This window comes from Talpa occidentalis, unplaced genomic scaffold (genome assembly GCF_014898055.3).
Source record: "Talpa occidentalis isolate TD23 unplaced genomic scaffold, MPIMG_talOcc4v2.1 talOcc4.14, whole genome shotgun sequence".
NCBI classification, from domain to species: Eukaryota; Metazoa; Chordata; class Mammalia; order Eulipotyphla; family Talpidae; genus Talpa; species Talpa occidentalis.
Window position 1 is genome coordinate 23,984,076 of NW_023601433.1, and position 12,545 is coordinate 23,996,620.

Below are 12,545 nucleotides of genomic sequence, written 5' to 3' on the forward strand. Positions count from 1 at the left end.
CCATTGTACTTTTCATTATTTTCTTCTGCTCTGGAATTTTGCAAACATATTTTGAGACTACAGTTTCCTCATATTTTAGGATTGCCCCATGAATCAATCTCTTTGTCACTATGTGGTCACCTGTTTATCTGCAATATTTTTTATTCTTCAGAATATCCACTTTTCGTGATTGTAATCTAACTACTTCAAATTTCATGACTAGCATTTTATTAGTATTCGATTTCTCTTCACTTTTAAAATGAAAAGTGGGGCCTCCCCAGTGGCACAGCGGGTTGAACGCTGCACTGTGGAGCTGTCCCCGGCCCCGGCCACCGGCGAGGGTCCCACATGGCGCGGCAGACGTCTCCTGTCTCGCCCGCTGCTCCCCTCAGCAGTGTATTTCAGCCAGTCTGCCTGTTCCGCTCCCCGCTCTGTCTCCGATGAATCCTCTCACCCTCCCACACATCTGGCCTGTACCCCAGTTCTTGTATAAAAATAAACAAATCTAAAAAAATAAATAAATGAAATGAAAAGCCCCAGCAGGTCTTCAATCTGGCTTCTCTGATGTCATTCTCCCTTTTTGTCCAGGCCTCTGCTTCTCTCTGGGGATATATCAACACTCCCACCAGGCCACAGGATGGCACACCACGACTGATAACAGTATAGCAAATGCAGGCCCCTCAGGCGAATCCTAAGGGTGGAAGCACAGACCCAGCTGGAAACCATTTCCCCTCCACTAGGCCAGCTGTAAAACCTAGCTCTCCAGCAAAGTGCCCCGCTAGCCGCCCCCCACCTCATGCTGGCATGCACAGCGAGGTCAAAGTTCGCAGGAGCAGTGACCATTGGCACAGCCTCCCTGTGGATTCCTCCCGGGAGCCGCTGCAGGGAGGGGACTGGGCGCAACATCCAGTCACTGCTTTCTCCTTCTCTTGTTGAACAACTGGTCAGTCCTTCTGGAAATGGGTGTCCATTCCTCCAAGGTTGCACCCGAAGGGGGGTTCAAGCAAGGGGAGGCTTTAGGGGCTCAGAGGCCAGAGCAGGAGGACTGGCCCGAGCCAGAGTCTGAGAGCAGAGCAGATCCTGTGGCGGCGTCTCGACCCCAGAATCTCCCTGCCTCTGCGGGGCAGCCAGAGCAGGTCCTAGTGTCCAGTGAGGAACAGGAGCCTGTTTGCCGGGCTTCAGGGCCTTCCTCAGACCCACCCCGCCAGCCGTCTGAGAGAGGGGATTTACCAGTCCCGGAAGCCCAGGGGCAGCAGCCACCCCCTGGGAGGCTCCACTACCACACCAACTGCCTAGAGCAGCCCCTCGCCGGGGATTCCAGAGGATGGGGCTGGCTGTGGGCTCGCACCCCTGGCTCTTCCTGCAGGCTTCCCTGGCATTGACTGCTGTCCTGGGCACCGGTTTGATATACCTGCCCAGGGAGACGGAAGAGAACCTGGAGGAGCAGGACACCCCTTCGGGCAGCCCAGCCAAAGCCAAGCAGCACTTCGTGCAGGCACATTTCTCCACCAATGAGTCCCACCTCTTCTCCCCATTGCGGTTCAGCACCGAGGTGAACTTCGCTTCCATCCTGGTGGTCTCCAACACTGCCAATCTGCTGGATCAAGACATTTTCTCAGAAATGAGTCAACTGGACGAGGTGGTGCAGACGCTAACCATGCCCCTGGGAGATGGAACCCAGGTCCTCTACCCTCAGGTGTGTGCCAGGTACCAGAGCACCTGCATGCCCTCCAACCCACTCCTGTTCATCTGGCAGAAGAATAACAACATGGACCTGAAAAGCATCACCTTCCCTATTTACAACACCTCCGCTGTGCCCCTCTACTTGGCCGGCCTCTTGGGAGGAACTGTCCTAGGTCCCGGCGCGGGGACAAGCCAGTTATGCCTGCAAGCCAACGCCATGCGGCTGCAGTACTACCTGAAGACTGCGGACCCCCAAGAACAGCGAGTGCAGCCAGAAGTGGCTGCTCGAGTTCCTGGACCAAATTCACGCCATTGAAAAGTGCCTGGCCTTGAAGAACATCCAGGTGCCTGGGGCTGGGTTTAGAGGGAGGAGAAGGTAGAAGGGATAAGACCTGTCCAGGGATGTGTCCACGCCTGGCTACTTGCTGGAGGCCTTGACTTAAAACCGGCTCTGCTCCACTCTCTTTGATGCTTAAGCCAGCTTTCTTCAAGGTACACCAAGGGAAGCCGCCAGCCTAGATACTGGGTCACATTCTAGTGGAAAACATTCATTCTACACCCCAGGGGTGGGCATGTTCAGGGCAGACATTGATCTTCAGGGTTCCTTTTGGTTTTCTAGTCAGAATGCTCTCACTTCACATGCGTGCTGTTTCTGGAGCCCCCGAAAACTTGCTTGGTGGCACTGGAAGAAAAAAAACAAACCTTTAAGCTGATGTTCCCTAGTGTTTTTGATAAACACAACTAGCTCAGATTTCTCAAGTATTTTCTAGCATCCTGCCAGGCACCTCAGAGGATGAGCAAACCTGCTAATACTTTTGTCCAGGCCTGGTGAGAGACACCTGCTGGGAAAAGGCTTTGAATACCAGGCCTTGCTGAAATTATACTTTGTATTTAAATAGCAAAAGATAGCAACCTACTCGTCATTTCTAAAAAGCCAAAAATTTGTCAGTTATTAATGATTACACAGTATTAGAGAAAATTGAGAAATTGTATATTCGGGAATGTTAAGCATTGGCTTATTTTTTTTAAATAAAAATATATAATTATTTATACAAGCACTGGGCACAGTGAGATGCCGGGAGGGTCAGAGAATTCACCAGAGCCTGAGCGGGGAACAGATCAAGGAGACTGACGAAATACACTGCTGAGGGGAGCAGCGGGTGTAGCAGGAGAGGTCTGTTGTGTCAGGTGGGACCCTCACTGGTGGTCTGGGATCTAACCAGCGCAGCAGAGGCTGCCGACAGCTTCACAGCCCACCATTCAACCGCTGCACCACCAAGGGAGGCCCAAATATTGGATTTTTGAAAGAAATCTTAGAAAGCATGGCATGGATTGGTGGGGAAATTTTTTATTACCTTTATTCTAAAATCATAATTCACATATTTTAATCTTTTACCAAACTGTAACACGTTTCAGTCAATAAACTATAATATTTTGATACATCTTGTCACTCATACACAAATATTGTAATTAAGTTATTTACCCGCGTGTATTTTTATGACAGGTGGTCTACTTTACATCACTTTCTAGGAAACTGGAATTTGAGGCGACTGCTAGGACAGTGGTCCCTTTGTTTTACACGGCATACCTTCTGATCACATTATCTGCAATTGTATCATGCCACAGGTAAAAAACCTTTATTAGTTTTTAAACTTAAAAAATATTTGTTGTAAGATATTTAACGTAACACGTGCCATTCTAACCACTTTAAGTGTACAGTTCAGTGGCATCGGCCACATCCCCACGGCTGTGTACTGTCGTGACTGTTTCCAGTATCTTTCATAACCTGAAGGAGGAACTCTGTGACCAGTGAGCAGTGGCTTCTGCTGCTCTTCTCTCCTCCAGTCCTGATAAACCTTGACTCTATTCTTTCTATTAATTTGACTTTCTTAGATGTTTATGTCAATGGAATCATACATTTTTTGTGACTGACTTATTTCACTTATCATAATGCTTCCAGGGTTTTTCCTTGTGCACATGTGACAGCTTCATTCCACTCAATGGCTCTGTGCTCCATTGTATATGTGCTCCACAATATGGTCACCCACGGTCTTTTGTGGGCATGGAGTCTTTCCTTCTATTGACAATCGTAACACTGCAAGGAACATGGTGTGCTCATGTTAAGAGAATCATTTACAAGTGGAATTGGTGGGTTGCATGAGAATTCCATAGTCAGCTATTTGAAGAACTATCACATTGTTTTCCAGAGTCTACACCATTTTCGATCCCACCAGCAGTAGATAGGGGTTCCAGTTTTTCCACAGTCTCCCTATAAACCAACACTCAATTCTTTTTCCTTTTATCGATTTTACCTCTCTTAGTTGGTGTCAAGTGGTATCTCATTGTGGTGATGATTCGCATTTCTGTAAATATCTGATCACTTTGATTGTCTTTTCAACTGTTTATCAGCCTCTTGTATATCCTCTTTGGAGAAATGTCTATCCAACTCCTTTGCCCTTCTTATAATTGGGTTGTTTGACCTTTTATTGTACACTCACGTTTTTCATTAGCACTTTGCATATTTCAGTTATTAATCCCCTTACAAGCTATATGACTAGCTGATTTTTTCTCCCTCTATATAGACTGTCTCTTCGCTTTCTTGACAATGGCCTGTAATGATTAACATTATTTTTTTGAGGAAATCCAACATATCTATTTTTTTTGGTACTTATATTTTTGGTATTATATCTAAGTGTCCATCGACAAGTCCAAGGTCATGCACATTGACCCTGTGTTTCCCTCTACAAGTTTTATGGTTTTAACTCTTTTATTTAGAATATTGATCAATGTCTATTTCAGTTCTGTTTATAGTATTTAGTAAGGTCCCAGCATCATCCTTGTGTACGTGAAGATCCAGTTTTCAAAAAAAACATTTATTGAAGAGAACTTTCCAGTTTGCTAGACTTACTACACTTGTCAATCAACTGGCTATATTTATGGATTATTTCTGGACTCCCAATTCTATTCTGTCAGTCTGTATGTTATTTGCATGCTAGTACCACATTGTTTTCATTACAGTACCACTTTGTAAGTTTTGAAATCTGGAAATCTCAGTCCTGCGAGATTTTCTTCTTTTTAGATTGCTTTGTATATACTGGGCTCCTTGCAATTTCAAGTGAATTGGAGGGTTGGCTCTTCCATTTCTGAAAAAGAAAAAAAAAGGAAATTGCAATTTCAATAGAAATTGTGTTGAATTAGTAGATTGCTAGGTGATTGACATTTTAACAGTATTAATCCTTCACAACAACTAATGATGTTTTTCTATTAAATTAGGTTTTCTTTAGTTTCTTTCACCAGTGTTTTATAATTTTCAGTTTATACATCTTTTACCTCTTGGTCAAATGTACTCCTAAGTATTTTCTTCTTATTGATGGTATTTAAATAGAATTGCTCTCTTAATTTCCTTTTGTAATTCCTTTTTGCACATAAATAGAAACAGCTGATTTTTATAAGATGTTCTGGTATCTTGCAGCTTTGCTGAATTTTTTGTAACTAGTAGTTTTCTTGTGGATGTGTTGGAATTTTCATATCTGTGAAATAGGATATTTACTTTTCTTCCTTTCCAGCTTGGATTCTTTTTATTCTATTCCTTGTCTAATTGCTCTGGCGAGCAATTCCAGCACAATGCTAAATCTCATCAGCATCTCTAAGTTTTACGTGTTTGTGTTGTGTGCGTGTTTGTTGGTTGGCTTTTTAGCTTTTCAGCTCCAGATTTTGTTATGTTCCTTTTGTTATGTTCCAGATTTTGTTATGTTAAGTTTTTCTATGTATATTATTATTTCATTCATATATTGTGTTCCCTGTCAGTGTTCTCCTTTAGCATTCTGAGCATATTTAAGACAGTGTTTCTTATAGTATTTGTCTAGTATGCCTTCCTCCTTTCCATACTGAAAGACTACTTCCTGAGTTGGAGCAGGCACAAAGAGGAAAAGGAGCAGCAAATTTCTCGGCACAGGTGCTGAGTATATTCCTAATACTTTCCTTCCTTGGATGTGAATATATATAACTGATTTTCCTGCTAGTGCTTTTGTAGATTCTTTTGACATCTCACCCTCCCTCTCTTTGTTATCAATAGGACTATCTTGTGTTTGTTTAGCTCAGGGATTAAACACATTTGAGCATTCCATATTTTTTTGGCTTGGAATGAAATCATCTGGACAATAGTAAGATCTTCCCAAAAGAGTATGGCCTAATTGAACACCATTCTATGGCAAGTAGTGGTATATTGAGCTTGTAAACTATTTCAAATTTGGCATTTTAGAAATGACAAAACTTATTATGCCAACTGTTAGATAAATTTCTGATAAAATCTGGAAAATCTTTCTCTTCTCAAACATACTTTAATTGTTCTTGTGTTTAATAGACATCGTTATCTTTTAGAAAGATGAGGCCTCCTCCCCAAACATACAGTTTTTGAAGTGTAATCATTTCCAATTTAGCCCATGCTGTCAAGTTATTCGAATATTCAGAAAATTGGCCATTTTGCTGCCAGGGATGCCTCATTTTGACTGACCATTGGAATCGTGTGAGGAAAATTTTTGACACAATGATTCTGCAGCTTCATTGTAAACCTACTTGTCCAGACCGCTGGAATTCGTAGGCACAAAAAAGAGAAGGGCTGAGGGTTGAAATGAGGGGCTTGAGACAACTTGACGCTAGCGGTTGCTTCTTTATTTTTTCTTTACCTTCTCTTACTTTTCCCTGTCCTCTACCTTCCCTGACCTTCTCTCTGCTCCTCGTGCAGTAGCCTCCCAACCTTCTCGTGGTTCTCCTCTTATATCCTGGTAGCTCCTCCCATCGTACCTCCCAGTCTCATTTGATTAACAGGAAAAACCTGTGGTTTCTCAGAAGGCAAAACTGTAAAGCGAAACTTAATTGATGGCACGTGTTGTGCAACACTGCCTCCGGACATCTCCCCCTTTTTTCTTTTAATTGAGACACCTGGCCTCTCTTAGGTTGGCATATTCCATGACCAGCCTTACCTGTCATCGCTAATCTGGCGATGTTGGTCCGGACCACTTTCTTAGGTTGGCCTGGAAGGGCTACGCTCTTACCCGTCTTTGGTGCTTATGTTCTCTAGGGCTACGTTGACCCATCCGGATGCCACTGGGGAGTCCTGGTCAAGTACCACGGCACCAAGTACTTGCCTGACCACAATAGCACGTTCTTTCTTTCACTTCCATAGCCGACGGAGAAACCATATGCCTAATGCACAAACAGCAACTCTGGAGGAGTCCTCTAAACCAGGCAATGAGACCCTCACTCGTAACAGGGGTAACCTGAGTGTTGTTAACAGTTATGAGCTGTCTCGCCAATTGAGCAGTCAGGTTCAGGAACTGGTGGTTCCAAGGTCCTCTGATTACACTATTTAACCTATTTACTTCCTTAGACATATTTTTCACCATAACAGGAATTACACAAATAAAACAAAATGGTACACAGAAGGTTACAAGGCATGTGAGCAGTTAACAAAAGTCTGTCTGTCTCTTCTTACAATAGAGCTATCTGCTGATTAAGCATCAGAAGTCCATTTCATAAATGTTCATTCATATTTTGCTATGTTGATAACACAAAAGCAACATTGGCAGCTAAATTGTTTATAGTGTCAGCATTTGCAGCAGCTTGAGTGACAGAGATGGCAGCAACAGCCACAGCCGTGGCCACCGCTATTGAAACAGCGACAACAGCTGCAGTGATGCCAAAATCATGTCTCCTCCTAGGTAGAACAGGAAAAGGAAAGAAGTGCAGAAACATCCACGGGCATGATTAAAGTAGAAAGCAGACGAACCATCACCACCCTTTCCGCACTCTGGGTCCAGTAGGCAGAGAGGGCGCAGGGCTCCGCTGGACAGTTCAACACAATTGCATTTCCTGCATTATTGGAGAGGACAAAAAAGAAGGAGGACACAGGGAAACAACAGTAGATAGACTCTCTGATCTATTATTCTGGATACTAACAGATTGTTCAATGGTAGAACTAATGTTTGCAGATTAAATGCCATTAAATAATTTCACCTCACCCTGACCCAGCAGGGCACTATCGAATGGCTTGGAAGCCAGAACAGTAGTAAGATTAGTGGCAAATATTTGCGGAAAAGTGGAATCATGATGATTTTTGAGGAGCAAAAATGGCAGCTGTTGCACAATCACCCATCTTACTGACATCTGGGATGCTCGTGTCATCAAGGTTAGCAGGTTCAGGTATATTGACAAACTGAACCAATCGAGCAAGAACCCATCGGGGTGCTTCCACATCCTGTGGGAAAAGACAAATGCTGCCAGGCAGCAGTATTAGTACTGGTGCGGGTGGTTGCCACTCATTATTGACCGGGTCCTTCCATCTTACTTGCAGCATTGTGACCTGCCGAGGGTCTGGCGACCAGTGCCGATCAGCAGCTGACCGCCCCTGGGTATCTAGGGTCAAAAATTAAGGGTAAAGAGAGCTGTAGTCAGAAGGTCCCTGGGGGAGTGTTCTCCCCCTGTTTGTTTTAAAAGCATCGTTTTCAGAGAACCATGGGCACATTCAAAAATACCCTGCCCCTGCGGGTTATATGGAATTCCCATTTTGTGCACAATGCGATGGACCGCACAAAAGGATGCAAAAACCTTACTGGTATAACGAGGACCATTATCTGTCTTAATACACATGGGCTGCCCATTACTGCAAATGGTTGTAGCAAATGTGAGCGGACATCAGAAGTCTTTTCACTGCAATGTGGGGAGGCGAAAAGAAAACCAGAGAATGTGTCGATGGAGACATGGACCAGGCTCTGTCGTCCAAAAGAGGGTACATGAGTCACATCGGTTTGCCAAATATGGTTAGGGAGGATGCCCTGGGTGTTAACTCCTGGGGGCGGCATAGCAGCTGGAGCAAAAGATGCAAACTTGTGACAGGCACAAACAATGTCACGAGCTTGACGAGTCAACCCATAATGAACCTTAAGTGATGTGGCATTGGTGTGCAAGACTGCATGCTCTTCCATAGCACTCTGAAGTGCTGGACAAATTAGATATCCCCTAGTAAGAGAATCAGCCGCGTCATTGCCAGCCACTAAAGGTCCTGGCAATGGGAGATGACCTCTGATGTGACCCACAAAAAGGTGATGAATTCTCTTACAAATCAGTGTTTGCAACTGATGAAGGAGGGGTGCAATGGAGCTATGAACAGAAATATGAGCAACAGTTTCCAAAACATTTAAAGCAAGTACCAGATATTTGCTGTCAGAATACAAATTGATAGGTTATCGTGAGTAGGTCTCGAGAGCCGAGAGGACGGCGGTCGCCTCAATGACTTGGGCTGAACCACTGGGCACCGAGACCACTTTCTGATCCCCTTCAGTGACAAAAGAGGCTGTACCATTACTGGAGCCATCTGTAAACACTGACCGCATCCCCACAATAGGTTCAGTAACGAGGATCCTGGGGAAACAGACTGGATGATTTTGTAAAAATTTGCATAAAGGGTTGCTAGGATAATGCGAATCAAAAAGCATTGAAGTGGTAAAATAAAGGATACTCCACGTTTCATCGTGGCATATTAACCACTGAATTTGTTCTTTGTTATAGGGGAGAATCACCGCTCCCGGGTGAGTACCTGAAAGATGTAGACTGGAGTCCAGAGCCGTTGGTAAAATTCTGGCAACCGAATGAAAATAAGGCTCTAAGACTCATATTGGACAGATGTTAAGATGGATCAAATAAACGGGACCATCTTGCCATATAAGCACTGTGGGAATAAGATTACTACACAATACTAAGACATCAAAAGGATGTGAGACAATCTATTTAAGGTCACCTGAGCTAGAGCCTTTTCCACTCTAGTAATCTCTTCACGAGCCTCCTGTGTAATGGCTTTAGGGGAAGTGGGGTCTGCATCTCCTTTCAACATGTCAAAAAGGGGCTTCAGCTCTCCCGATGTAATAGAGAGTGAAGAGCGAGTCCTTGCTAGATCGCCACATAGGCATTGGAAATCATGCAAGGTGTAAAGGTGAGCTACTGCCAATTTTGGTACTGCTGGAGCATAACTGCTTTTACTCAAATGGTATCCTAAATACTGAAAAGGGTTAAGCCATTTGTAAATTCTCAGGAGCAATCTTTAGACCTGACATCAGTAAATTATTCTCCAGGTCCTGGAAACAGGCATACAGCATGTCGGACGTAGAAGCTGCCAGTAACAAATCATCCATATAATGATATACATGCACCTGGGAATGTTTGACTCTAACAGGAGCAATGGCTCTGGAGACATAAATTTGGCAGTTAGTGGGACTGTTTGCCATACCCTGAGGAAGGCACACCCATTGATATCTATCATGCGGGGCCACAGCATTAATGGCTGGGATAGAAAATGCAAATCGCTTGGAATCTTGATCATGTAATGGAATTGTGAAAAAACTATCCTTAAGATCAAGGATCAAGATATAATGATCTTTTGGAAATGGCCCCTGGAGAGGGAATGCCAGGTTGCACTGGTCCCATAATCTCCATAGTCGCATTCACTGTCCTAAGGTCCTGAAATAGTCTCCATTTTCCAGACTTCTTTTTGATAACAAAGATGGGTACGTATTCCAGGGGGAGGTAGACGGGACTATGTGTCCGGCCTGTAGCTGTTCTTCTACTATCATTCTTCCGGCCCCTAACTTCTCTTTCGGCAGGGGCCACTTTGGTACCCACACAGGTGTGTCAGATTTCCAGGTGATAGGAATGGGCGTGGGTGGAGGCCTAATCACAGCGGCCCCTAAAAAACAGGGTAACCGAGCCCTCATTTATCCCCCGCTTCCCTCATCACTTCCTGTAGATGAAAAAAGGGAGACTCTTGCTGTTGTTTACCCAAACCTTGTCCAGGCAGGTAGCCCTGATTAATCATCATTTGGCCAGCTGGACTATCCATGACTAATGAAGCCCCCATCTCCACCAGAATATCTCGTCCCCAGAGGTTCATGGGAATTCCAGGGAGGACATAAGGTTGAAATTGCCCAGTATAGCCTTCATTGTCCCTCCAGCAGAGCACAGTAGTACTCCTGGAAGGATTTTGGGATATTCCCAGACCCTGCAAGGAGGTGTAAGCAGTAGCCACGGGCCACTGTGAAGGCCAATGCTCCTTGGATATAATGGAAGTGTCTGCCTCAGTATCCAAAAGGCCCTTAAATGTTCTGCCATTAATTATCAATTCAATTAGAGGCCTCTTATCTAATGTCAAAGCCAAATTCACAAGAGGGTTGCCTGAAGAAACAAAACCTTCAGCACTGCGAATTACATGGTGGACTTTTCCATCACTGGCTAATCTTGGTAATGGTAAATTTGAGCTATTCTGTCAACAGGGGATATAGAGATAACTCCATGAGAAACAGACACAGGCATCTTAATTTCTCCATTGCAAACTGTATCAACGAGGCCTGGGATGACCTGAAGGCCTTTGAGGGCACTGGAGCTGCGGCCGTTATTAGTCCCACAATTCCATCGGGGAGAGGACCATACTGGCCCGTAGGTAAGCATTGCACTCCCATGCTAGCAGTCAGAACAGTGTATGCGGAGACACTCAAATTGAATCTGCCACTTCCTGGGGAGGTGCGGAAAAGTTTAGAGAAAAACTTTGCCTCATTTGGGGATTGCTGTGAACGGCCCCTATAATTGGATGAGGGGGTCGCCAGGGCTGTGCCCTCCCCCACGAGTTTCCCGGCTGCACTCCCATCCGGGGGGGTCAGCGGATTTCCCTGATAATCTGTCTTAGACCAACACTCATTCGCCCAGTGGCTATCCTTTTGGCACCATGGACAAACCCAGGCTTCTTTTGAGGGTTAGCAATTTGTGGTGTTGTAGCGCCCCCACTCCACCCCAAAAATGGGCAGGAGGCCTTTATGTGCCCTTGCTGACCACAAGCGAAACAGGCACGGTTTCGTGGCAGTGACTGGACCATCCAAAGCCTGAGCGATCACCCCACTGGTAACTTGAGCTTCACAAATATCCTTACAAAGTCTCACATAATCATCCAAACTAGCCCAAGATTTCCAGGGTCTAATAGCTTCCTGACACCACTTATTAGCATTTTCAAATGCAAGCTGTTTAACTATTGGTAGGGAGGCATCAGTGTTACCTAGAATTCTGCCAGCTGCAGTCATCAATCTTGCTAGGAACTCCGCATATGGTTCTGTTGAGCCTGGAATGACCTTTGTTAATTGAATGTTGGCTCCTCCTTTATCTCCTATTGCCTTCCAGGCTGACCGTCCAGCTGCTGCAACTTGGGCAAATACAGCCGGATCATAATCCTTTTGTCAGTCATTACTATCATATTGTATTGCCCTTCTCCTGCTAACATACATTTGTTTCTAACCGGAAATCCAGCATCAGCATTGAGTTTAGCTGTATGGGTGCAGTTCTCTAAAAATATACCTTTCCATACCAAATAATCCCCTGGGGAAGTCACCGCTCTGACTAGCGCTTTCCAATCATTAGGAGTCGGATTCATGCCAAACCAGCTATCCAATAAGGTATGTGTAAAAGCGCTCTGGAGACCATACTGAGTAACTGCCTCCTTTAACACCTTCAAATTTTTAAAAGCTGTGGAGACATGTACTCTAGTAAGCACCCCTTGAGGATCTGTCCCTTCCACGACTGGGTAAGCATAATTAGGGGCCTGGGAAAACAGGACACTTTCCATCATAGAGCACATTCTTTCCGTTAACGGAAGATCTACCCTGTTGAGTGTTCTAGGAGGTGGCTCAGGAGGTGGCTCCCCAGGTGTTTTCCATCTCCTTTTACACTACCCTGGCTTATAACAACCAAGGCCTTCCTCATCCTGTTCCTCATCTCCTCCCGACTTATCGGTAGAATATTCTAGGGGAAGGGCTGTTGGTATTTTTTGAGTAGAGGAAGGGGGATTTACC

General features: G+C 44.8%; 1 protein-coding gene across 1 annotated transcript; it reads left to right on the forward strand.

The window, feature by feature from the left end:
- Positions 1 to 330: 330 nt before the first annotated feature.
- Positions 331 to 11,882, forward strand: LOC129145815 (patched domain-containing protein 3-like). The gene is given in 5 exon segments (XM_054695465.1): positions 331 to 1,932; positions 1,934 to 2,006; positions 3,167 to 3,288; positions 10,983 to 11,149; positions 11,878 to 11,882. Coding segments are annotated over 5 exon segments (996 nt in total). The 5' UTR covers positions 331 to 1,303.
- The last annotated feature ends 663 nt before the right edge of the window (positions 11,883 to 12,545 follow it).